General features: G+C 48.2%; 1 protein-coding gene across 3 annotated transcripts in view; it reads right to left on the bottom strand.

The window, feature by feature from the left end:
• LOC119973863 (sodium-coupled neutral amino acid transporter 3-like) overlaps window positions 1–25671 on the bottom strand; it is a 133218-nt gene that overhangs the window by 53989 nt on the left and 53558 nt on the right. For all 3 annotated transcript variants that reach the window (XM_038812355.1, XM_038812354.1, XM_038812353.1), the window contains exons 5-7: window positions 14879–14952; window positions 12025–12117; window positions 9075–9156 (exon numbers count right to left, since the gene is read on the bottom strand). In XM_038812355.1, coding sequence (XP_038668283.1) covers window positions 9075–9156; window positions 12025–12117; window positions 14879–14952 — 249 coding nt within the window. The remainder of the gene's footprint in view (window positions 1–9074; window positions 9157–12024; window positions 12118–14878; window positions 14953–25671) is intronic.

The following is a 25671-nucleotide window of genomic DNA, read 5'->3' as shown; positions in this document are numbered from 1 at the left end:
ACTGAGAGAGATTTCTAAGGACAGCTGCTGCATCACAAATTCAATTTGTTGCCTCTATTGTGAAAGATGCACTTGTATGAATCTTAAATATTTTCTAAGTTCCCTCCATTGCATCGCTGAGATGCAAACTCAAGCTTGAATTTCAGTTCATTTTCGCCCACTGATTTCCATGGGCCTTTCCCTGGAGATAGGGCAGCATTGAGACACCAATAGTACATTTATTCGCAATACAATTTTGCCTGAAAGAACTCAGTGTTTTCATTTTGGCCCAGATACCAGCAGGAATCTTTGGTCTGGGCCTCGTAATCCCTGTTACATACGGCCTGTTTTATGGTAAAAGGCCTGAATGGGTGAGGCTGTTACCGCGCTGCTCAACACCTCAGAATAGAGGCTGTAATGGGAGTCTGCAGCCAAGTTGAGCTGATCCCTTAACCCCTTCATTACTGCAATAACTATATTCATTTCATGAATTGCTGAAATTCCAGGAGGAGATTTACTCTGCGCACTCTGCGTGATAAAATCGATTGGGCGGAAGTTTCCTTTTTTTCTTTTCAGTGCTGGCTCAGGTGAGAAAAGCGGCCTACAGCTCACTGACTGTATAACTGGCATTTATCGCCATATAGTCAAGCACTTAGAAGAAAAAGTCCTGGCGGTGTGTCCCATGTCATTGTGCTGGTGGGATGGGGCCTGGAAATGTTGGCAACGTGCACCCCGACCTCCGGTTAAAAAGAAAAGAGGAACCCGCCCACGAGCATGGCAACCACCCCCTCCCTTCCCAGGACACTCCCCAAAACGTACACAGGGAATCCCCCCCCCCCCCCTCCATCACAGACACTGGAAGACCCCTCCCCTAGGAGATCCCCAGAGTGGCCCCCTGGCAGTGCCAGGGTGATGGGGGCAGTGCCAGGGAATGTTCCTCTCCCCCCAGGAGGCTGTACCTATCTGTGCACCTGTCGGGTTCTCTTTGTCTGGCTACCGTTTTTAAAAACCAGTTGTAAGCCTTCCTGGTTTGGAACCTCGTTGGATCACTGCCGGGTGGGCAGGGACAATCGCATCCCGAGATCCCACCGACGAGATTCACGGTTTTGGCTCCTCGCGGGATTTTGCACTCCAAGCAAAAACGGGTTCAAATTCCTGGCCGACGTCCTTCTAATAAAGAACAGATTGATGATTTCATGACACATAACACCTCAGGGAAAGTGTTCTGATTGCACTTCAAACATCTGCTTTCGATCGAAGGATCAGCGTGCTACTCAAAGAACAGCTTCAATAGGGCACATACCAGCAAGTTCCAAACCTGGCATAGCCTTCTCCTCAGATATTCAAATGCTGAGACGGCATGATGGGGAAGAAGAAAGAAGATATAAAGGAAGAAAAAATGAATTGCACTGTAGCACCCCTGTAAAAGCATCAGCATCTTAATTTACTTCAAAGAAAGGTTGACTCACACAGCAGCCTTAGATGCACCATCTGATCCATGCATCTCAGCGTCTCCTTCTGATCCACACATCTCAGGGTCTCCTTCCCCGACCTGCAGATAGGCTGGGTTTTTATACAACTGAGGCTCTGCTTAAAGGGGAAGGCCTGCCTGCTGTCATGATATGCAAACATGCAACCAATGAAAACTCAGAATAGGACACAACCAATGGGCAGTCAGAACACTCAGAGGTGGCATCAACACAAGGGGGCATGACACAAACACTATAAAAGGGATGAGGCACTCACACCCTGCCTCTTTCCACAGACAGACATCTAGAGAGTTAGACAGGGTTGATCAGCAGCATCACACCCCAGCATGTGGCTTAGAGCAAGTTGGTACAGTAAGACTGAGTTACTACAGTTAGATGGGCAGAGAGTCGAACTCATTTGAGAACTGTGTTGATAGTTCAATAAACACGTTAAACTCGTTTCAGAGTCTGGAGCATCCTTTAGTTAAGACTGCATCAAGTAGCAGCCTGTGTTATCCGAAGCAGCATAACACAAGACCTGCCTTAAAGTTCATATTCCGGGATGGTCACGGGAAATCATATAGTCCTGATCCTCGGACCTCCATTGGGATTATAACACATGGCAAAAGCAAATGGTATGCTGGACTTCAAAGCAAGAGGATTTGAGTACAGGAGCAGGTCTGTCTTGCTTCAATTATATAGGGCCTTGGTGAGGCCATACCTGGAACATTGTGGCAGTTTTGGTCTCCTTGTGTGAGGAAGGAAGTTTTTGCGATAGAGGGAGCGAAGGTTTACCAGACTGATTCCTGGGATGGCAGGACTGATGAATGAGGAAAGACTGAATCGGTTAGGAGGGGGAATCTCATAGAAACCTATTAAACTCTAACAGGACCAGACAGGGTAGATGCAGGAAGGATGTTCCGATGGTGTGTGTATCCAGAATCAGGGGTCACAGTCTGAGGATTACATGGGGTAGACCATTTAGGATAGAGATGAGGAGAAATTTCTTCAAAGAGTGGTGAGCCTGTGGAATTCATTACCACTGTAGGTAGTTGAGGCCACAATATTGTGGGCGGGATTCTCTGTTCCGCCAGCCATGTTTTCCGGTGCGGCGCGCCCCTGCTGGCAGCGGGATTCTCTGTTCCGCCAGCCAGCCAATGGGGTTTTCCATTGTGGCCATCCCATGCAGTCAGGAAACCCGCGGGCGTCTGTACGGTGCCAGCGAAGCGGAGTATCCTGCCAACGGAGAATCCCACGGTTTTTGTTTTCAAGAAGCAGTTGGATATAGCACGTAGGATGAAGGGGATAAAAGGACATGGGGGGAAAGCAGCATTAGGCTATTGAGTTGGATGATCAGCCATGATCATAATGAATGGCGGAGCAGGATCAAAGGGACAAATGGCCTCTTCCTGCTCCTATTTTCCATGTTTCTAAACATACCTCTGATTAAATTTGTAGTCATTTGACCTACTATCTCCTCATGTGCTTCAGTTTGTTTTATGTTGCTCCTGTAAAGCGCCTTGTGATATTTCATTACATTAAAGGTGCTATATAAAGTTGCTGTAAGGAGAAAAATCCCAACATCTCCAGTTTCTCTGTATAACTGAATTCCCTCCTTCATACCATCTTCTCCCTTCTGTCATGTTGATTCAGGACGCACCATTCGATTGCTAAGGTGGCAGCTGCACTCACTGTATTCACTCATCCTAGTCTCGGCTGTTCAACACCAACCCCTTATTAACCCTTGTCTACTTTAAATTGGGGGCCCTATAAGGGAGCAGCTGTGAGCGAACACACGCCTGTTTGTCAGTATTATGGCCTGTATCACAGCACACTTTCACAGTCCCCACACTTTCCCCGAGGGAGGCTCATGCAAAAAGTTGAACTTGCTTTAAACTCCAGCGGTTCAAGCGGCACAGTGGTTAGCGCCTCACAGCGCCAGGGACCTGGGTTCAATTCCAACCTTGGGTGACTGTCTGCGGAGTCTGCACTTTCTCCCCCCTGTCTGCGTGGGTTTCCTCCGGGTGCTCCGGTTTCCTCCCACAGTCCAATTATCTGCGGGTTAGGTGGATTGGCCATGCTAAATTGTCCTTTGGTTATGGGGGATAGAGTGGGGGATTGAGCCTAGGTAGGGTACTCTTTCACAGGGTCGGTGTAGGCTTGATGGGCTGAATGGCCTCCTTCTTCACTGTAGAGATTCTATGAAGGCAGCTCACCACCATCTTCTCAGTAGCAATTAGGGATGGACAACAAATACTGGCCTTGTCAGCAATGTCAACATTGTTGAATGGAAAAAATCTTCAAACGCAGGCTAAAGCCGTCGTTAGCATTCTGTAATATACCTGCATGGCATCCATGCAACTGTAGAATACTAGGACTCCTCCAGTGGAAGTCCAGGCCTTAATAGAGAGCTTCCAGCTACCTGAGCCAACTACAACTAGAACAGTCCGTATATAGACTGGGCAGCGATTGGGCTTGGTATCACTGCAGCTGTCTTGTTCCCTTCACTGTCACGGCCTCATTGGGCATTGTGCCATTTCTGTGCACTTCTAGTCAAATGACAAATGTTTAGGGCAATTCTGTTTCAGCACTTGCAAATGCAGGGTATTTGCATCCTGGTTAAATATTTAATTTTCTTAATCTGTATTTTGGACAAGATGAAACTCCAAAACAAATCCCACTAATTTGTCTTTAACTGTTAACCTGTTGAATAAACAGGAAGTCATCATAGCAAATGCAACAACTGCTGTGACATTTGATTTAATCCCTACCCTGTGAATACGCAAAAGTGCGGCAAGGATGCCCTCTGCATAACCCTTCCTCTGTTGAATAAACACAAAATCAGTTGTTGCCCAGAGCATAACCCTTACTCCGGCTCAATAAACAGCACTCCCTTTAGCAACAGAGTGAGTAACCCGTACCCTATTGGACAAGAGGGGTGTTGAGCGCTGTTGGCGCTACACTCATCCAGACATATGGAGGGTATTTAATCACACTCCTGATTTGTGCCTTGTAGACGGTGGGCAGGCTTTGGGGACTCAGCAGGTGAATTATTCTCTGCAGAATTCCCAACATCCGGCCTGCTTTTGTAACTATAGTAATTATATCGCCTGTTAAGTTTCTGGTCAATGGTATCTTCCAGGATGTTGATAGTGAGGGATTCAGTGATTGCAATGCCATTGAATGTCATGGGGAGATGGCTGGAGATGGTCATTGTCTGCCACTTGTGCGGCGCCAATGTTACTTGACATTTAGCTACTATTTCTTCAGAGCTAGAGGGTCTCCTATCGGTCCTCCAGCATCGAGAGCCCTCCTTAATTGGACAACGAAACCGTACTCTGCACACTAATTGGCCAATATGGGGAAAATCACAGCCGAGTGACTGTTCCTCACATAGAATCACAGAATTGTTTTGTCGTAAGAGACCATTTGGCCCATCATGTCTGCACCAGCTCTCCAAATGAGCAGAATGACTTAGTGCCAGTCCCCTGCCTTTTCCCCGTAACCCTGCACATTGTTTCTATTCAAGTAATCTTCGAATGCCCTCTTGAATGCCTCAATTGAACCTGCCACCTCCACACTTCCAGGCAGTGCATTCCAGGCCCGAACCACTCATTGTGCGAAAAAGATTTTTCTCACATCACATTTGCTTCATTAACAAGTCACCGTATATGAAATGAAATGAAAATCGCTTATTGTCACAAATAGGCTTCAAATGAAGTTACTGTGAAAAGCCCCTAGTCACCACATTCCGGCGCCTGTTCGGGAAGGCTGTTACGGGAATCGAACCGTGCTGCTGGCCTGCCTGGTCTGCTTTCAAAGCCAGCGATTTAGCCCTGTATATGTGTGCCCTCCCGTTCTTGATCCTTTTACAACGGGAAACAGTTTCTCCGCATCTATTCTGCCTAGCCCAAGATGTTGACACAGTGCGACATTGAGGTTCCCCCATTTGACTCTTAAAGCCCTTGGGGAAAATTGTGCCCTTAATTCTCCTACTGTCTTCTCTGCAGAAAGGCCATCTCCAAACATGTGTGTAACCACCCACCCCGCATCCTGCTAAAACACTCACGTAGCAAATGTTCCTTATCCTACTGAGCAAATGGAAAACATCAAACAAATTGCAGCTTCCAAACTTCACCTTGCTGATTAAACAAAAAATATTCTATAGTTGAACTACTTTCACGTTGAAACATGAACTCATATTTTTAGCACTGTATCTACTCTGATGAAGAGTTCATGTAAATTTTTCCCTTTTCTTTTCTGTCCCTCTTATATCATCAAGTTACAATCTCCAGCTGAATGGACGGGCAGTCAACCTATTTCTCGTCTCTCCCAAAGCCATTATCAACCAATAGTAAATGACACATTCGGCAAATTCTTCCATTTGGTTAATCACTTGTCTCAGTAATATCCAAAGGGTTTTTCTGATCCTCTGCTATTGCACACATCACTCCCATGGAGTTTAGCTTGATGTTATGTCAAGAGATTAGGAACCCCGGCCCCACCCCCCTCCCCTGAAATGAGACTTCATCCTCCAGGCTCCTGCTGCTCATTTCAAAATTATGTCAGGGTTAATAATGATAAATTGCCACATAAGGTTGGGAAACTTCACTCACAGAGACAATGTGCCACCAAAATGGAGGTGCTTTGATGCTCCCAGCACAGATGTTTTGTTAGACAAGGGTTCCTCGAGGAAACATAGGGGCAATTGTAATTCAGCACAGTAATTGGAGCTTTCCGCCATGATGTTGGGGGAAACAATTGAGTTCCTCTTGGAACATGGGACGCGATTCTCCGAGCCTCCGTGCTCCAATCACGCTCAGCGTGGGGGCGGAAAATGGCCGTCAGACCCGCAATTGGGTCTGACGCCGCTCCCATGATTCTTCAGGGACCGGAGAATCGCTGCCAATCGCATGCGCGCTGTCAACGCACGGCAGTTGGGGGCCATTGAAAGAGGCCTCCACGGTGATTCTCCGCCGGCAACTGGCCGAGTTCCCGCCGGCGTGGTTCACTCATGGTTCCACCCGGTGGGCACTCCGAGTGGCGGCTGCGGACACAGTCCACGGTTGCTTTGTGGGGGGTGGGAGTCACCGGGGAGACCTCCAGGATGGCCAGGCTCGTGATCGGGGGCCACCGATCGGCGGGCGCACGTTACATCGAGGCGGCCTATATTCTTGGGGCCGGTCCATTGTGGCATGCTCTGATTCTGGCTCTCCCCTAAAGTCAGAGGGAATAACTTTTGCCCTCCATTTCTCTGAGGCAGTGAACCATCCCATGTCTGTAGATGAGGAAATACAAATGTTGGGATCAGAACTGTAGCACTACCCTCTCTGTCGTTTCATCTCCCTCACCACCTGACTCTCACCCACAATTGGTGGGGGTTTAAATTTGTCTCTCAAGATTCTATCCAGATAACATTCAAATTTAAACCAAGGAGCCAATTGAAGAGAAAGCCTGTGTATTCAAACATCTGTGACAGCCTTCCATCTCTGAAGACAATGGTTTTCACCATGGTGGTCAACTCTGTTAAGCATCAGCTGATGTGGCTCAGGAGCCCGGCCCTGGCACGGCAGACTGTCGCATTTGCTGCTGGGGAAGTCTCTGGGCTGAGAATGTGCACAATTTTACGGCCTTTGGTTTCTCTGGGCCCTGGTCTCGGCCAGCTGAGATGTTCGGTTCTGCTCGTCGCTACCAATGGTCCTTCCAAACAGTCAGACTCCAGATTTCACAATTCTCAGCGACTGTCTCCCTCTTGTCAGTGTCAATATTCACCATCTTCATACCTCACTTGTAGGTGTCCTTGTGGCGGAGGTATGAACACCCAGGAGGTCGTGACCCAGTGGCCGGGTCACTGCACAGCGGTCTTTGGATATACAACCATCATGCATCTGATGAATGTGACCGAGCATTGCCGTAGCAATGAGTCAATGCCGATGGAATGAGCATGCTCCACATGTGACCTTTCCCCACCTAGAGGTCCGGCGGATACGGCTGAGGCAGCGAAGGTGGAGACTGTTCAGCCATCTCTCCGGCCTGACATCGGTTGTCATGGCCTCACCGCTGTCGAGGAGAGCGCTGCAGGTTTGGCACACTCACAGTCTGATGTTCTCAGTCAGTTTGATGTTGCTCCACACCCTCTTACGCAACTCAGACATAACAGCTGCAGCCTTTGTGATGGGTGTGCTTGTTCAAATATAACACAATATTCCCTAAATACACTGGTCGCACCAGGACTATGGGAGGTCAGTTTTACTGGACTTCATTTTCATTGTATTCACTGGCTCTCAAATTAGACAACCTGGATTCTTTCCTTTCTGTCCAACTGAAATACGAAGCATTTATAAGATGGCTTCCCTAATGGATGAGTGGGTAAGTATACTGCATGATATGATACAAAAACTATACTGACTGGGAAATATTCAGATCTGATGCATAAACAGCTGGTGTTTAATACAGTAAATATTTCAAGCTCAATATGACTGGGAACGTTGGGCGTGATTTACTGGCCACGCCCCGCAGGAATCAGGACGGGACGCAGCCGTTAGATCCTGCGAGAGACCTCTTCTGGCATTCCCGATGGTTGCTACGCCTCACGGGATCTGGATCTCGCCCACAATGGGCGGGACGCAGACTCGCATAGTAAAGTGCGCTGAAAAGCTCACTTAACTCTGTCAACGGCAGATCTAACCGGCCCCAGGATTTACCGCCCTCGCCGAGGAGACCCTGGCCGGGCGCCATTTAGCACTACTCCCCACAAACAGGTATCAAGTGAGATGGCGGTGCCCGACGTGGGTGCCAGCATGGCATTGCCAGGGTGCCAGGATGGCAGTGCCAAAGTGCCCAGGTAACATTTTACCCGTGCCAGGGATTCGGCCTGGGATGGGGGTGGAGGAGCTATGCCCGTTTGAGGTGGGGGGGGGGGGGCTTGAGGACCCCTAACAGGTGAGTTGGGTCATTGGGGAGGTCCAGGAGATGCGCCGGGAAGTCAAGAGATCAGGGTGGCATTAAAAATGGTATTCCGATCTCTTCCTGCACTGACAAGCAGAGCTGAGTGCAACTGAGTGAGGCTTCCGAGGCCTGGAAAAAAAACAGGGTGCCGTTAGATAGTGGGGCTATTCCTGAAGCGCCAGGGAAGATCCCGCTAATTCCACCCAGGACAGGCACTGTTTTTGGTTAGATCGCACCCATTAATTCTGTTTCTCTCTCCACAGATAATAATAATCTTTATTAGTGTCACAAGTAGGCTTACATTAACACTGCAATGAAGTATGCTGTCAGACTGCATGGGTTTTTCCACTATTTCCTGTTTTTATTTCAGTTTTCCAGCATCAGTATTTTGCTATTATTCAGAGTTGAAGTCCTCGAATTGTCTCAGTGCCCAGATTCAGTCAGACACTTGACAGAAGTTCACCTCATTCTGATTCTAACACTTGAATATTCTAGAACAGAAAGGAAGACCAAAGGCCAGTATATCCTTGGAGCTTCCCCTATTCCGCTGGTGGAGTTGCATTTACTCGGACAAAAAGGGATTTCCGCTAAGCTTGAGTGGAATTAACGACAGAAACAGGAATCTGCCCAAGGAAATTCACACCGTTTACTCCACTCTTTGCAGGAATTGCTACTCACCCAGCTTTCTCCTCAACATTCAGAAAGGCCTGTATCACCAGGGGAAGTTCGTACTTCACAATGTAGAGATAACTGGACATGGCTGAAAACAGACAAAAAACGTTAGGCTGCACTTTCTGCTTAAACGCCAACAATAACCATGCAGGGAGGGCACATCTCCATCTTGGGAACTGACTCGCTAAAGGCTACAGATACGGTGGTTGGAATTGTTCTGGGGCAGACTGGGAGGCACAGAGGACGGTAACATTTTGGGGAACTGGGTCAGATTATTTTACGAACAGTGGGACAGGTTGCGGTAAGGTTGCTGCCCTAAGCTGGCAGGCTTACAGGATAAGAGGCACAATTTGGGGCTTTTTTATTGTGCACTTGGCATTTTGCCACTAGGGTGTGGGCACACGACACTGTGTGGGGAGGCTACCAGCGAAATGGAGGTTGTCTCCCTGCCACAGTCTGAGGGACAAAGTTTCATGGACACCGGAAGGAGCTACGGGCAGGAAAAGCAGTACGGGGCCCATAATTGGTTTCCCCACCAACACTCGGCCCCCTTCAACTTACCTTTCGTTGACTTCAGGTCTCCTGTGTTTCTCAGCTGGCCACGTCCCTCCCAATCCTCCCATTTGCTGCTTCTCCCCATTGCTTCAATCTTCCCACTACTTCCCCTCGTTCAACACTTCCCTCCCCAACACTCCAGTTTCCTACTTCCCCAATCCTCCTACTTATAGCTTCACTTGTTCTCTCATTCCCTCCTCTCTCGTCATCTTCTCCCAAGCCCTCACTCACAGCAAGGGCAATGGTGAGTGAGAGGGGGCTGCAGAGGGAAGCAGAGAACTCGAAGGAATGGTGGTGAGGGGATTGGAGAAAGGTTGCGGACGAGAGGTTGGGGAGAGGGAGGGTCAGGGAGAGGCAGCGAGTAGGAGGGTCAGTGACCAGGAGGATCAGCAAGTGGAAAGAGTTGCCAAGTAGAAAAAGCGGGAGAGGGAAGTGGTGAGGGGGAGGGAAGTGGTGAGGGGGAGGGTCAGGGAGGGAAGTGTTGAGGGGGAGGGAAGTGGTGAGGGGAAGGGGAATGGTGAGGGGAAGGGGAATGGTGAGGGGAGGTAAGTGGTGAGGGGGAGGTAAGTGGTGAGGGGGAGGGTCAGGGAGGGAAGTGTTGAGGGGGAGGGAAGTGGTGAGGGGAAGGGGAATGGTGAGGGGGAGGGAAGTGGTGAGGGGGAGGGTCAGGGAGGGAAGTGTTGAGGGGGAGGGAAGTGGTGAGGGGAAGGGGAATGGTGAGGGGAAGGGGAATGGTGAGGGGGAGGTAAGTGGTGAGTGGGAGGGTCAAGAACAGAAGTGGTGATTGGGAGGGAAGTGATCACAGAATACCTACAGTGCAGAAGGAGGCCATTCGGCCCAGCAAGTCTGCACTAACCCTCTGAAAGAGCACCCCATCTAGGTCCATTTCCTTGCCCTATCCCCGTAACCCCACCTAACCACATCTTGGACACTGAGGGGCAATTTAGCATGGCCAATCCACTTAACCTGCCCACCTTTAGACTGTGGGAAGAAATCAGAACACCCGGAGGAAACCCACGCAGACAGGGGGAGAACATCCAATCTCCACACAGACAGTCACCCGTGGATGGAATTTAACCCAGGTCCCTGGCGCTGTGAGGCAGCAGTGCTAACCACTGTGCCACCGTGCCGCCCTTGAGTTGGCAAGACGAGGTCAGGAGAGTTTTGAGAGGGAAAGGAAGAGTTAGGGAGCAGGAGGGACGGCGAGGAGGAGGTCGGGGTGGGAAGTGGCAAAGCGGTAGTTTGTTTTTAAGGGACGTGTGTCAGAGACTCCTTTGCTATATAATAATCAGATTTATCAGTGGGCAAACCTAATTGAATTATTCACGTAACGTACAAAGAAGTCACAGATGCTGGACCTGCCCACTGAATAAATATTCCGTGTAGTGGATCATCATTACATGATGCAATTAGAAAGAGTCAAGTTGAGGTCAGTTTGAAAGGTGTAAATGCACTTGCAAAAGCTGCAGTCGTTAGCGTGCAGATGGATATCAGTGAGTACATGATGTCAATGCAACAAAGAGGCACCACGTCATAATATCCTGGCAGTAGTTATTCAGGCAGGTTTCATTGAGTAGCAGGGCTGGAGCACACAGTTACAGGGGCTATATGAAATAAATAGTGGAAGAGGAGAGGTCAAAATGAGTCAATGTTCTCTGTAAGAACAGAACAAAGGGAATATGCGTGAATGAAAAAGGCAATTTCTGAAAATGTGATTTCTTCAATAATGAAGAAAACGAGACCTCCTTCCATTTTAGCATCGAATCACATTTCATATCAATGATTTGATGCAAGCAGTTCTTTGGAGCTGATGATAAAAAGGAACGCAGCTGATTTAAAATTCAGTGAAATGCCCCAATAAGGAATAGAAGTTGTTTGACGAACATAATGCACAGTGGATATATGATTCCTTTGGCTAAACTAAGAATTTTTATTTTCTCTCTCCGGGATGAGGAGCGAATGCTCGGATGGCGGTCAGCCTTCCCACTCCGTACTCTCGCCAATATTAACCTTGATAACTCTGAACCGATGCCTCAATGACAAAGGGGTTAAGGTTGACATAGAGTCCATTTTGGAACAGACACAGGAGCAAGAGTAGACCGTACAAGCCCCTCGAGCTTGCTTTGCCATTCAATAAGATCATGGCTGAAACTGCAACATCAATTCCATTTTATTTAATTGCCCCAGTGCTGGCATTTGGCTCTGAACAATTCTCAATAAGCAATGGAAACAGCAGAGTACCTTAATTATAGTATTGTATTAACAGGAAAACAGGACATATTTCAGTTCTCTCCACAGGTCTCACTCCTTGTGCATTGACATTCTTTGACCCTACACTAACACTATTAAAAGACAAATACTCCAGCCTGCGAATTTTCAGATCATTGCTTTGACTTCTTACCTCCAATATTCTGTAGGGTGATCGCTAGAGCAGCTGCTAACTTGCCAGGAGTCCCAAATGCCCTGTAACCAAGCTGTTCGTATGCACGGATTCCTGAGGCAATGAAGGAAAGGTGATTCGGATCACGAAAAATAAGGCCCACACGTTTGACACAAATATTTGAACGCTTCAAATGCAATTGTTAAGAACAAAAGATGCTAAGACCTGTTCTCCTGGAAGGAAGAAAATAGTAAAATTTGGCAACTACCTGTCACTGGTCTGAACTGGTCTTCTTCCGGTCCAGACCAGTACCTGTCATTTCCAGGTTTCTGAGCACATCTGCTGAGGTGAAGGGTGTACAGCTGGTCTCAGGAAGGAGATGGATCAGGGGGATTGGATAATTTGTTGTAAAGCTTTTATAGAGAAGACAATTGAAGTGAAACCGCGGGCGGGATTCTCTGATCCCGAGGCTAAGTGTTGACGCCGTCGTAAACGGTGTCACGTTCTCCGACGGCGTCAACATGGCCTCAGGAGCAGCAATTCTGACCCCTACAGGGGGCCAGCACGTCACTTGAGTAACCCACGCCGCTCCAGCTGCCGTTCCCGGCATCAGATGGGTGCTGCAGGTCCGCGCCTGCGCAGTGGACTGGCGCCAATGCGCGTATGCACAGTGGCACCCTTCTCCGCGCGGGCCCCGGCGCAACATGGCGTAGGGCTACAGGGGCCGATGCGGAAAAAAAGAGGCCCCCAGTCCGAGAGGCCGGCCCGCCGCTTGGTAGGACCCGATCGTGAGCCAGGCCACAGCGGAGCCCCCCCTGGGGTCGGACCCCCTCCCCCACAACCAGGTCGCCCCCGGATGCACGCACGCCGAGGTCCTGCCGGGTAAGGTGTGAACAGCGCCATGGGACTCAGATCTTTTTGCATGGCCGCTCGGCCCATCCTGGGCAGAGAATTGCCAAGGGGGGCCGCGTAAAGCCGCCCCGACACCTGCCTTGTATAACACCACGCAGCCGAAGGGCGACATGCTGGGGGAGGAGGAACGCCAAGCCTTGTCCGACGAGGAGGTTGTAGAGGTGGGCAGGATGGTCAGGACAGAAGTCCCAAGCAGGCACATGAGGCTGCACCTGGAGGTGGTGAACGGTGACGGGTCATGCACTGGGTAGGTTCTGCCACATGGCAACACCACATCACTGGCCTCCCACACCGCTCCCCATCTGGCACAACCTCTGCACCCAGCCCAGTCCAACCCTCACTCCCCTCGGATAGAGGATCAAGGCAGTTTGGAACGTCAGTCAACAGGTGTTTATTGGTGACAGTGATATGTACGATAACTGTGCCCTAGCCCCTAACGCTATCCACGTGCTGCACCCATGCCAACTTAACTGGTGTCTATCTTTCTAATCTTGCGTGTTCTAATTTTCCATCTAGGTGGGTCCCCAGATGGTGCATCATAAGTGGAGGTGGCCTGCTGCGTATCCAGCCCTGTGACCTGGACCCCCTTTGGCAGCGTCCTCTGGAGTGCCCGGACCTGGTTACGCCCGGCAGTTTTCTGGGTGGCACAGGTGGCATGGTGCTACCCTGTTTTGCCTGCTGCCCATCAGGTGTGCCAGGGACATTGGGTGGGTGGAAAATTCAGAGGTGCTGCGGTGTCCAGCAACTCCCCTGCAGGAGTGACGATGAGGGGCTGCAGGTCCGGAGGGCTCACTCCGGTCTTTTCCTGCTCTCAGCAGCTATGGGCTGCCTTCTCCTGGGGGACAGGTAATGCACAATGGGAGACACTCAGACGCCGGCAGCACAAGTTGTCCGGCCACTCTCTAAAACTAGGGATGATACATAAGTGATGGTTTATAATGTGTGGGGACTAAAGCAGGACATGGGGTTAAACAATGTATAGAGTTTCAGCAGGCAGAACCCTCATTCATGGGCCTCGATTCTTCCTAGGGTTGCCAACAATGATTGGATGCATTCCTGAAGATTTCAACTTGTGACCTTCCACCTCCAACTGCTCAGCCTGGTATTCAAAGCAAAAAACCTTCACAAATGCTTTGAATGCCCTGATTATTTTTCTCTGATTTTGCTGAAAGCAGCATCCAGAAAATTAATCCTAGATTCCTGGAGGCTTCCCAGCCCCTAGAGCCACTGGGATGTGTGGGAGATCATCCTGCAATTTCCTCCTGGGAAATTACTGTCTAACCAACGGTAGCCAGAGCAGGTCAAAGGCTAGGAATCTTGCCGCAACTAATTAATCCCCCTGACTCCCCAAAGCCTGTCCACCATCTACAAGGCACAAGTCAGGAGTGCAATGGAATACTCTCCACTTGCCTGGATGAGTACAGCTCTAACAACACTCAAGAAGCTCAACACTGTCCAGGACAAAGCAGCCTGCTTGATTGCTACCCCTTCCACAAACATTAACTCCATCCACCATGAATGAACAGTGGCAGTCTTGGGTATCATCTACAACATGCATTGCAGGAAAGCACCAAGGTTTTTGAGGCAACAACTTCCAAACCCACACCATTATTACCATCTGGAAGGACAAAGGCAACGGATACCTGGGAACCCCACCATCTAGAGGTTCCCCTCCAAGTCACTCACCATCCTGACTTTGAAATATATCGCCATTCCTTCACTGTCACTGGGTCTTCTGAAGGGCAGCTAGGGATGGGCCACGATGGCCACATCCTGTAAAATGAATTTTTAAAAAGCCACGGCCCCACATGCTCCAGTAAAGCAGTAACACCAAAGGAAATTAAGAACACAGATGCATTTGTGGTGAATGAGTTCTTCAGTAAATTACAGGTGTGTGATCTGTCCCCCCCCCCCCACCTTGGAGAAAGTGAAACATAGAAAGGAGCCATGCTAAGCCACTTACCAACCACCCCAGAAGCTTTCAGAAGCAAATGGATGGAGTAGGACGAGAGCAAGGCCACGGCCGTCAACAGAAATCTAAAAAGAAAAACAGGAGGAAAGGAAAGACAAAAGGATCATTTCCAAATCAGTCCTTTGGCCAAATCTTACACATTGTGCACGATTATAATTCTCAATTTCTGCCCAGAGATTTAACATTCTTCGTAATATTTTATTTAACATGGTTTCCCGAGAATTGTTTCTTGTAGCATAGACTTTGCACAGTGAATGATTTTTGATTGTATTCCTTGTTGAGTTTGCCCCTCATAAATCGTGTTAATAATGACTAGCTCAGGCACGCTTGGAAGCTCCATGCTGTGCTGTCCCAATCCTCAATCTTTTTTGAACTGAAACCCTCACAAAGAAGATCCAGGGAGAGGATGTGAGTCTGTCTCTGGAGATCAGGAAGCTTCGTATGGAAACTTCCATTCCAATGTGAGCTTTCCTTTGCAGGAAAATCCTGGGACTTAATCGTTGCGGGGTTAGAATCCACAACCTGTCCCTTGGTGACAATGCTAGTTGGTGCTCTGCAGCACCAACCCTTTCTCTATTGCTCCTCCTTGTGAGGCTACTTCAGGGTTTCAGTTAATAGCAAATTGGGATTGGCCGGTTGAATTTGGCCACTCGAGAATTTGTAGGAGCGTGGGATGGGCTGATACATCCAATGACTTTCTCCTTTGCTCCCGCATTCTTGTGGAAGTTTCGCGCTTACAGCAATCAACAGCTTGATCGATTGGGAAGCACATGCCCAGATTTTTCCCTCTGAGGTACTGTGTTTTGGTGCATCCTGCAGCACAATGAAAACGGTGACATCTCTTGTTGTCTAACTGTATTGAAGCCTTAACTTTCAATTTATCACTCTTGACTGCAAGGGATAAAAGAAAACAGCCTTTCTGCATTCTCAGGCTCCAGCCACCTGTATTCAAAGTGTGGCCAGGACAGCAAAGGAAGGGGAAAGGTTTACATGTATGAGTTTCCTAATCACAGGCAATTCCCTGTCCAGGTATCGTTTCTCAGTGGCCTGTGCCCCGGTTGTGAGGATGATGTCATCAGAATGTTCTTTGAATTAGAATTCCTTGTGTTTTGAAACATGGGGGATGCACTCATTATGCATTCCAGCGTTAGGATTGGACGGAAAAAGGATTTGCGACTGGGTAGATGACTGGATGAAAATGGTGGGATTGGCAGAGATGCTGGGATTACCAGGTTGATACCTGGAATGAGGGGGTTGTCTTATAAGCAAAGGTTAGGCAGACTGAGGTTGTTTCCACTGGAGTTTCGAAGCCTGAGAATCAACTTGACTAAAGAATACAAGATCCTGAAGGGTCTCAATAAGGTGGATGTTGAAAGGATGTTTCCTTTCGTGGGCGAGTCCAGAACTAGGGGGCGCAATTTTAAAATTAGGGGTCGTCCTTTTGGGACAAAGATGAGAAGAAATGTTTTCTCCCATAGGGTTGTGCGACTTTGGAATTCTCTGCCGCAGAGGGCAGTGGAGGTGGGAGTCATTCAATATTTATAAGGCAGATAGATTCTTGTTAAGTAAGGGAATCAGAGGCTATCAGGTATCGATGGGGATGTATAACTTGAAAAGCAAACAGATGAGCCATGACCGTATCAAATGATGGAGCAGGTGAGAGGGCCAAATGGCCTCCTTCTGTGCCTATTTCATATGTTTGCATTAAGAGGCTATAGACATTGGGTTCTTCCCTCTCTAATAACGAGCCTACAGGCTACCATTCCTTTATGACCACTTTCTCCATCAGCAATCAGTCACATCTGTTCAACATGGCCTACCCGTGCTGGAACCTTCTTTAATTGTCATAAAGCTTTATGTTGAGGATTGGGTGAGTGGTGGAAATTTCACACAAGATATTTGGTTTCAGGATGTCAACCAGTAGCTCTGTACAATAACCCACCGAATAAGATACAGTGATTGGGCTGACAGCATTTAGCAAGATGTGTCAATTAGTAGAATTTTGTGCCAATTCATGGAATCCACAGTGTAGATCCTTAGCCAGCAACCCTATGCAACCAAGATGGCTGAATATTTCCATCCCTGCTTTCCTGAAGGCCCCAGATTCTTCCCAGCAATTGATTTGCAGTTGGAGCAATCATCTGGGCATCACCCTACTGCTCATCATTTGTACCATTACTCAGAGGTGGTTATCACCGCCTCCTGTTACCACCCAACTCATGGGCTTAGCTGACAGGGGACAATCAGGGTGAGGAACATGCCTTGGCGTCTTCCTTGATAATTTCCGGAGCTCTGGGACTAACTGCGGTAATTCTACCGCTGTGATCAGCGAACAGCCCAGGTTCAGCACTGAACCGGCAATCAGAAGAGAAATGGTAATGTATCAGGCTGGGGACAATTTTAACCTGACCCACCCAGGAAACTATTGCGATTGGGCATAGTGCTGGCTTTAAACCCCACTCCATTTTATTCTCCATTAAAATCACTGGACACTAATATTGGGCAGGTTGTTAAAGCAACGTTGTGACCGATCCTTTGACAATCCAATTTTTAAAAATCACCCCCTTTTCTTCGAACCACAGCAGGTTAAAGAATGCCAGCTTCAATCCGCGTCCAAACCTACTGAGGAGTGCTCTGTCCCAGCAAAGATAGGCAATTGTTTCCATTTGCCAACCCTAATACCCTCATTCCGCAGGGTTATGGGAAGAGAGAGGGGGGGGGGGGGGGGGGGGGGGGGGGGGAGGACTAGTTAACTTGCTCTTGCAGGAAGTCAGTGCGGGATCAACTGGGTACAAACATCACAAATAATGAACTGAATTCGGGACCCATCCAGCACAGTTCATTGAGAACCAGAGGGAGCTGAATACGTAAGTCTTTTTACCAAATGTGACAACGATGACCGGTCTGAATGAGCTTCATAGTTTAAGAAAGAACCAATAGTCTAAAAAAAAATTGTTCTTTCCTCCCAGAAGTGGTGATGAGATGTTTCACAAATTATGGGACAAGTAACTGCACTGTCTGTAACATGGTGGTTGTTGAACATACAAATCAGGGATATTCTAATGCCCAGTACCAGAGCGGTTGCCAAAAAAGTTCCCATTGACAAAAGCCTGTTTCTCACAGAAAAAAAAAACCCCTTCAGTGTAGTAGAAACATATTTGTAATAATTTCAGACAGCAGCACATTCCACCAGCCATTTTCCTTTCTTGTCAAAGCACTTTTTCTTTTCAATCCTGCCCGAGATTTTAATTTTGATCCTCTCATGATTTTGTGAATGAACACTTTGCAAACCTTAGCATTCTGTGAGGGGTGTGGGGGCAAACACCTCCGAGGAAAGGCTCCGTGCTCCTTCATCAGGCTGCCAACTCTGAACGGGCATGCTCTGGAGATTTATCACATCATGTTCGCATTCAGTCATAATGCCCTTTCCTCCCTCACATTCAATTCCGTTAAAGAACTAGGAAATGAAAGTGAAATTTTTTTTTAAACCATTCCCCATATGAGTTCTCTTTAAAGATTAATCTCTAATTCCTGGAGACTTCAGCCACAATCCTGGGTGTGGGTGCCTCTCCTCCCTCACTAATGTATCTCAGCCTCAATCTCACAATGGCATCCCCCTCCTCCCTGACAACAGCCTGATATATGTCTCACACCAGTGTTCTAAAAATGAGACTGCCAGTTTGTGACTGAACTTTAGCCAATTGCATGTTGCATGATCATGCCATTAAGACTGTGTAAAGTTATTCCAACTCTTTTTTTTTAGCTGGACGCCCTGTGTGAACTTAGACTCACTTGTCATTTTAATAAGGCTTAATGATCGGCCATTGATCGAACATACTGCTGTTTTATCATGCAGTTCCTAAACAGATTACTGTACAAGTCTGAAATAGCCCCCTCCCCTGCCCGACCCCACACCCTGTTGTTTGGCTCAGGTTTGACAAAGCATTGAGTACAGCGCAGCACAGTGGGTGCCATCATATGAGATTGACTGCAACATCTGGGAGAATTAGTGCCATGGATTAGTGAAGGAGGAAAATAATCATTAAATCCCGATTCCTTTGTCAAAGAGATAAATTGAGGAATTAAATCCCCGTGGATTTAAGATGCGAAGAATTTCCATCTCAACTTTGTGGGGGGAAAAAACTATGCGTGCAATTAATTTCATAGTGTGTAAAAGCAGCCAATGCAGTCATATCTGATATCCGTGTCCTATATAAAGTCTGATTTATGCATGTGGTGTAAGCTCAGTGGGATATTTTGCCACCATGTTAGAGAAGCTGACATCAGAGAGCTCAGGCAGACAGTCTTCATGGTGGAAGAGTGTTCAGTAATACATACACTTCCTATTCTCATATCTGTCAAACAGAACTTCATAAAATTTCAATTGCAAACACAAGTCTTCAAATCCTTTTTCCTGGTAAATATTTTGGTTAGTCTCCATTACAAAAGGTTTCTGGAATCCCATACACAGAAGAAGGTTTCAAGGTAGTTGACAGAGGTTTGCAGTCAGCCATGGCTCTGCAAACTACTCTGTGCATTAACTCCTTGATGGATAAATTCCACCCCTCTGTCTCTATCACTTCTTCCTGTACAGTAACAATTATTTAAGAGTAACGATGAACTGGGTTTGGCATCTCTCACTCCAGCCTGAATCCCAAATTCTCAATGATTTGGTGTGCAGAATATAAGATAACGATTAATGTAGAGTTCACATTTACATTGGAGGGGTGAGGGGTGGTTAATCATGCTTAAATTAGGAATATCATACCCTCTAACTTCTGTTTGCTGTACACGGCCTCTTTAAGAGTGACATGCAGCTGTGCATGTGGCATGTTTGTGGCCTCCGTGGTAAATCTCTAACCGCTGCACAGCAAAGCGTAACTTACAGCGAACACTAATTCAAAATAACAGAACATAGTAACTGGAGGAGGCCCTTTGGCCCCTCAAGCTTGGTTGGTCATTCAATGAGATCGCAGTTCATCTGTGGGCAAATTGTGCTTGTAGCAACTGTTAATGTTACTGGAGTCTGTCAATGTTATTTTTTTAACTTATTCCTTGGATGGATGTAAGCATCATTGCCAAGGCCAGCAGTTACTGCCCAGACCCAGTTGCCCTTGAGAAGATAGCGTTGAGCACACCTCTGGAACCGTTGCAGTCTAGGTGGTGTAGGAGTGGGTTCCAGGGATTTTGATCCAGGGGCAGTGAAGGGAGAGCAATATAGATCCAAGACAGGATGGTGTGCGACTTGGCGAGAAATGTGCAGGAGGAAATGTTCCCATGTATCTACAGCCCTTGTCCTGCTAGTTGTAGAAATTGCAGGTTTGGAAGGTGCTGTTAAAGGAGGTTTGGCAACTTGCTGCAGTGCATCTTGTAGCTGGTACATTTTGTCTCAGTGTTGGAGGGAGCGAATGTTTGAAGAGGTGGATGGGACGCTAATCAAGGGGACTGCTTTGTTCTTGATGGTGTCGAGCTTCTCGAGTGTTGTTGGAGCTGCACTCGTCCAGTCAAGCGGAGAGTATTGCATCACACTTCAGAAATATTTCACTGGCTGTAAAGAGCTTTTGGACATTTTAAGGCAAAACAAATGTGAGATAAATGCAGTCTTTGTTTCATTAGCACTGAACCCTGGCCTTGATCCCAGCCAGAAACATCCTCAAACATCTACTTTACAGGTTAGGAGGAGAACTTAAACAGGCCGATATTGAGGGACAAATGGAGGAGAAGGTGGGATGGTCTGTGACCCAACAATATTTTCTGAGATGAGTTCTTAAACTATACACGACGGATTACTTCATGTGACTGTCAACCGATCATACTTCTCAAGCAGAGAATTTATACTGCAAATTCGAGCCTATAAGCCTCTCCTGATTTAAAGTTTTATTTTCCAGACAAAAAACCATTTTCAAAAACATTTTAAATTTAGAGTACCCAATTAATTTTTTTACGATTAAGGGGCAATTAGCGTGGCTAATCCACGCAGACACGGGGAGAATGTGGAAACTCCACACGGACAGTGACCTGGGGCCCGGATTGAACCCGGGTCCTCAGCACCGTGAGGTGACATAAACATATTTTGTATTTGCAATGATTTTGGCTGTATTCGGAATCCATCACTTGAGGTAACATCTTGCACATTCTGGGATTTTTCAACACATACAAATGGACGTCTACCAAACAAACAATAATAAATATTGGGATAGTCAAGTACTCTGCCGCAAATTTGTGGGACGACATCAAGGTTAGACTGAGGGGCAAGAGAAAGTGAGGGCATTTGCAACCACGAAGATCAGATTTGAACGCTGATAAGTGCTTCTGGCAAGGACCACGAGACTGACAGCCCCCTTGCCCTCTTCCCCTGATTAAGTACCTCTCTTATTTAAAGAGAGCTGCACTATGCAGCATGATTGAATGAAGACGTCAGTTCAGACTTCATGACGTGGCTCAATATTTAGTTTGAATCTCTGCCCATTTCTATCGCAGACACACATCAGCACAAGCCAAACACGTAGATGTAAGTTTAAAAAAAGAGAACCAGGAGGTAACAATTTCCATCTGTGCAATAAGGCACCCTTGCCATTAGCAACCTCACAAATGTATTTTTATCTGACTCTAAGATCCATATTACAAATGAAACTTGATTTATTTTTTCTGCTATCGGCTTGCCTGCAGGAACTTGCAAGACGTGACTGTATGGATCAGTGTTAGGAACATAGAAAATTAGAGGAGAAGTTGACCATTCAGCCCCTCAAGCCTGCTCCGCCATTCGGCTAGGTTGTTACTGATCTCCCAGCTCAAAGCCATTTTCCCGCACTTAACCCATGGGCGCGATTCTCCGCAAATGCGGCGAGTCGTAAAGGCTGCCGTGAAACTGGCCGTGTTTCACGGCAGCCTCCGCGCCCCCTCCCGGGACCCGATTCTCCCCTCCGGGCGGGGCTAGCAGCGCGGCCCCGTGAAGCACGGCATCGCGGGCTTAGCGACCGTCGCTAAGCCCGCGCGCCAAGCGTCACGGCGGCTGACGGGCACGATGACGTCAGCCGCGCATGCGCGGGTTGGACGGCTCCAACCCGCGCATGCGCGGATGACATCATCACGCATATGCGTCAAACCCGCGCATGCGCGGGCCGTCATGCCCCTCAGCCGCCCCGCAGACTGATCCTGCGGGGTGGCGGAGGAACAAATAGTGCGCGGGTATCGGACCCACTGCCCGCGATCGGTGCCCACCGATCGAAGGCCCATGCTACCCTTGGCACGGCCATGGTGCGGCCGTGCCAATCGGTGCCATGGGTATCCGGGACGGGCACTTTGTGGCCTTTTTCACGAACGGCGAGAGCAGGTGTGTTTGCGTTCGTGAAAACGGCCGTAAAGGCCTGGGAACTCGGCCCATCGGCCTGGGGAGAATCGCTGTTCGCCGTAAAAACGGCGAGCAGCGATTCGTGTCGTGGGGCGGCCGTGGGGGGGGGGGGAGAATAGCGGGAGGTCGGGAAAAATGTCGGGAAGGCCCTCCCGCTATTCTCCGACCCGTCGTGGGCAGCGGAGAATCGCGCCCCATATCTCTCAGTGCCTTTAATATCAAAAAGTGTCGATCTCCAACTTGAACATACTCAATGGTTGAGCTTCCACATTCCTCCGAGGTAAAGCATTCAAAGGTTTACCACACTGTGTATAAAAAGAATTCCTCCTCATCTCAGTGTTAAGTGGCCCACCTCTTAATTTGAGACCGTGTCCCCTGGTTCTAGACCACCACCCCCCCACCAGCCAGGGGAAACACCTTCCAGATATCAAACCTGTAAGTACTTAGTATGTTTGAATGAAATCACCTCTCATTCTTCCAAACTCTATGACTACAGAGCCAGTCTCCTCAATCTTTCCTCCTAGGGCAATCCCAGGAATCTGTCTGGAGAAACCTTGATGCGTTCTCTCTATGGTTAGTAGATTCTTCTCCAGGTAAGGAGACCAGGGGCTGGAAAAACTGGCGTCAAAAGGCCCCATATTCACAGCCCTGCAGGGGGCTAGCAGGGACCCGTCGTGAATCTTGCAGCTCTAGCCGGAGATACGCGTCCCGCACATCCGGGTCAGAGGCTGTGCATGCGCACGGTAGTGGCCTTCACCGACTGCGCCGTGCTCCATGGTGGACCCAGACTGCAGAGCTGGACCTCGTAAATAGTTCCCCCAATCAGCCGCATGCCCGACCCGGACTGCCCGCTCAAAACTAGCCCGGTCCCATATGAGGCGCCCTCTTGCCCTCCAACGGCCTGCCCCCGACCATAGTAGCCGCGGACTGCGTCCACAGCCGCCATACGAGTATCCCAAACAGCTGGAGCCATATTAGAAATACGCCGTCGGGACTTTGGCCGGTCGGGGGCAGAGAATAGCGGGGCTGGCCTCTGGCAATGGCTGCAGGTATGGGACACACGGCACGGCGTACCTCCCGGGTACATCGCTTTTCGGGGGCCGGAGAATCGAGGAACCAGCGCCGGTCCTGATTCCGTGCGCGAAACTGGATTCTCCGCCCTGGCACTGGATGCGATTTTGCCGTCAGGGTGCAGAGAATTCTGCCCCAAAGTTCCACACACTGCTCCAGGTGAGGTCGCACCTCGGCAACTGCAGCAAGATCTCTTTACTCCTGTACAATAAAGGTCACCATATTATTTGCCTTCCCAATTGCTTGCTGCACCTTCATGTTAACCTCAGTGACACATGAACAATAACAGCCGGGCCCTTTGCAAATCAGCCCTTCTCAATCGTTCACCTGTTAAGAAGTACTCATCATTTCAGTTTTCTTTACCAAAGTGGATAAATTTACATTTTCCTATTACTATGAAATGAAATACTATAGTCCATCTGTATTAGCTTGCCTAAATCCCCTTGAAGCCCCTTTGCATCCTCCTCAGAACTCACATTCCCACCTAGCTTTGAGACAGCAGCAAACTTGGAAATATTGCAATTGACCCCCACAAATCTTTGAAAAAGATTGTGAATAGCTGGGGCTCAAGCATTGTTTGTTCCAATGCCCCTACTAGTCACACACTGCTCAGCACAAAACACAAGGCTGACACTCAATGCAGCACTGAGACATACACTGTCAGAGGTGCTAAGAGGGAATCTGCATCCCGCCAGTCCCATTTTCCTGCACGACACGCCCTCGCCGGCAGTGGGATTCTCCGTTCCATTGGGGGCCACCCTACACTGTCGGGAAACGCAGGGGCAATGGGTGCACTGCCACCGGGGCGGAAGATCCCACCGACAGAAAATCCCGCAACTTGTCCTTTGGGCCGGATGTCAAACCTGAGTCTCAGGTGGATGCAAGAGATCCCATGGCACTAATCTGAAGATGAGCAGAAGAATGCTCTTGGTTCTCCTGGCCAATATTTATGCCTCAATAGACACCATAAAAACAGATTAACTGGTTATCAGATTGCTGCTGTGGGATCTTGCTGTGCACAGCTTGGCTGGTGGGTTTCCAACATTCCAACATTTGCTGCACTTCAAAACGTGCTTCATTGACTGTAAAGTCCTTTGAGACACTCTGGTGGCCTTGCAGGATGCTGTTATCATGGAGGTCTTTCTTTTTCTTATTTACTCTTAACCAGCTAGTATTTCATGGCTCTCGATTCCCCTGGGTTCTACTTGGGTACTGGTGAGCTTCAGGTGGGCAAGGCAATTTAAACCCTGCTGCCAATTTGTGCAATAATGAGAACAGGGTGCTTTAGGTCAACCCACAGATCAAATCCATAGAATCCCTACAGTAGCGGAAGGAGGTCATTCGGTCGATCGACTCTACATCAACCATCCGAAACAGCACTCTACTACCTAGGCTCACTCCTCCGCTCTCTCCCCATAAACCCACACAATGATCATGGCAAATCCACCTAACCTGCACATGTTTGGACTGTGGGTGGAAACCGGAGGAGAGACAAGGTGAGAGAGCGCAAACTCCACACAGACAGTCACTCAAGGCCGGAATTGAACCCGGGTCCCTGACGCTGTGAGACAGCGGTGCTAACCACTGTGCCACTTTGAAATATAAAGTGAAAATATAGATCTAAAACACAGGAATTAAGTGGCAAACATAGAGTTTATAATGTCTCCATTTCTTACCTGAAATTGACTGCTAGCATCCTTGAACATCTCCAAATTTATTTTTGACTTTTTATTTTCTCTCTTGTCACCATCTGTGCCCCCCAGTCAGGAGGTTAGGCAGATGACCTACCCGCCCTCTCAACACACTGCCAATGGAAGCCCTGCCGCTGCCAAAAAAGGATTGGAAAGTGACCTTCGTCTCACCTTGTGGATTGAGAAGCTGCTGGCTCAGACTCTGCATGTCCTGTCCAACATCATCTCTGGAAGGGTAGGGAACTTTCCTTGTGCACAATTATAGCCTCAAATCAGAATCCAGCCACTTTGTAGTCACCACCCTGGCATTTTCATGTGCCAAACAACTGTGCAAATTCAACGCTTGTTTCAACGCATGATGTAGATTAACATGTGCTCAATTTATCAGCTGCTGCACCCATCCCAAAGTGTCCCTCATCCAAATATGGGAATAAGCACATAATAACAATGGGTTGTTTGTCATAACTTCATATAAATTCATGTATTGATCCCACTAATTAGAATTATCATTATTATTGGATTAATGAAAATAAAATAAAGTGAATACTCTGTCAATCCATTTCTCCATATGAATGTGCCTAAGAAGGTGTCAATCTTTCAAAGCTTTTGTGGTATCACAGCTTAGTCATTCACATTCTCAACAGCAACAACCAATAATGTGCATTTCATGC

Source organism: Scyliorhinus canicula, chromosome 11, assembly GCF_902713615.1.
Source record: "Scyliorhinus canicula chromosome 11, sScyCan1.1, whole genome shotgun sequence".
Lineage (NCBI taxonomy): Eukaryota > Metazoa > Chordata > Chondrichthyes > Carcharhiniformes > Scyliorhinidae > Scyliorhinus > Scyliorhinus canicula.
The sequence above is the reverse complement of the archived record's forward strand: the minus strand, read 5'-3'. Positions and strand labels throughout refer to the sequence as shown.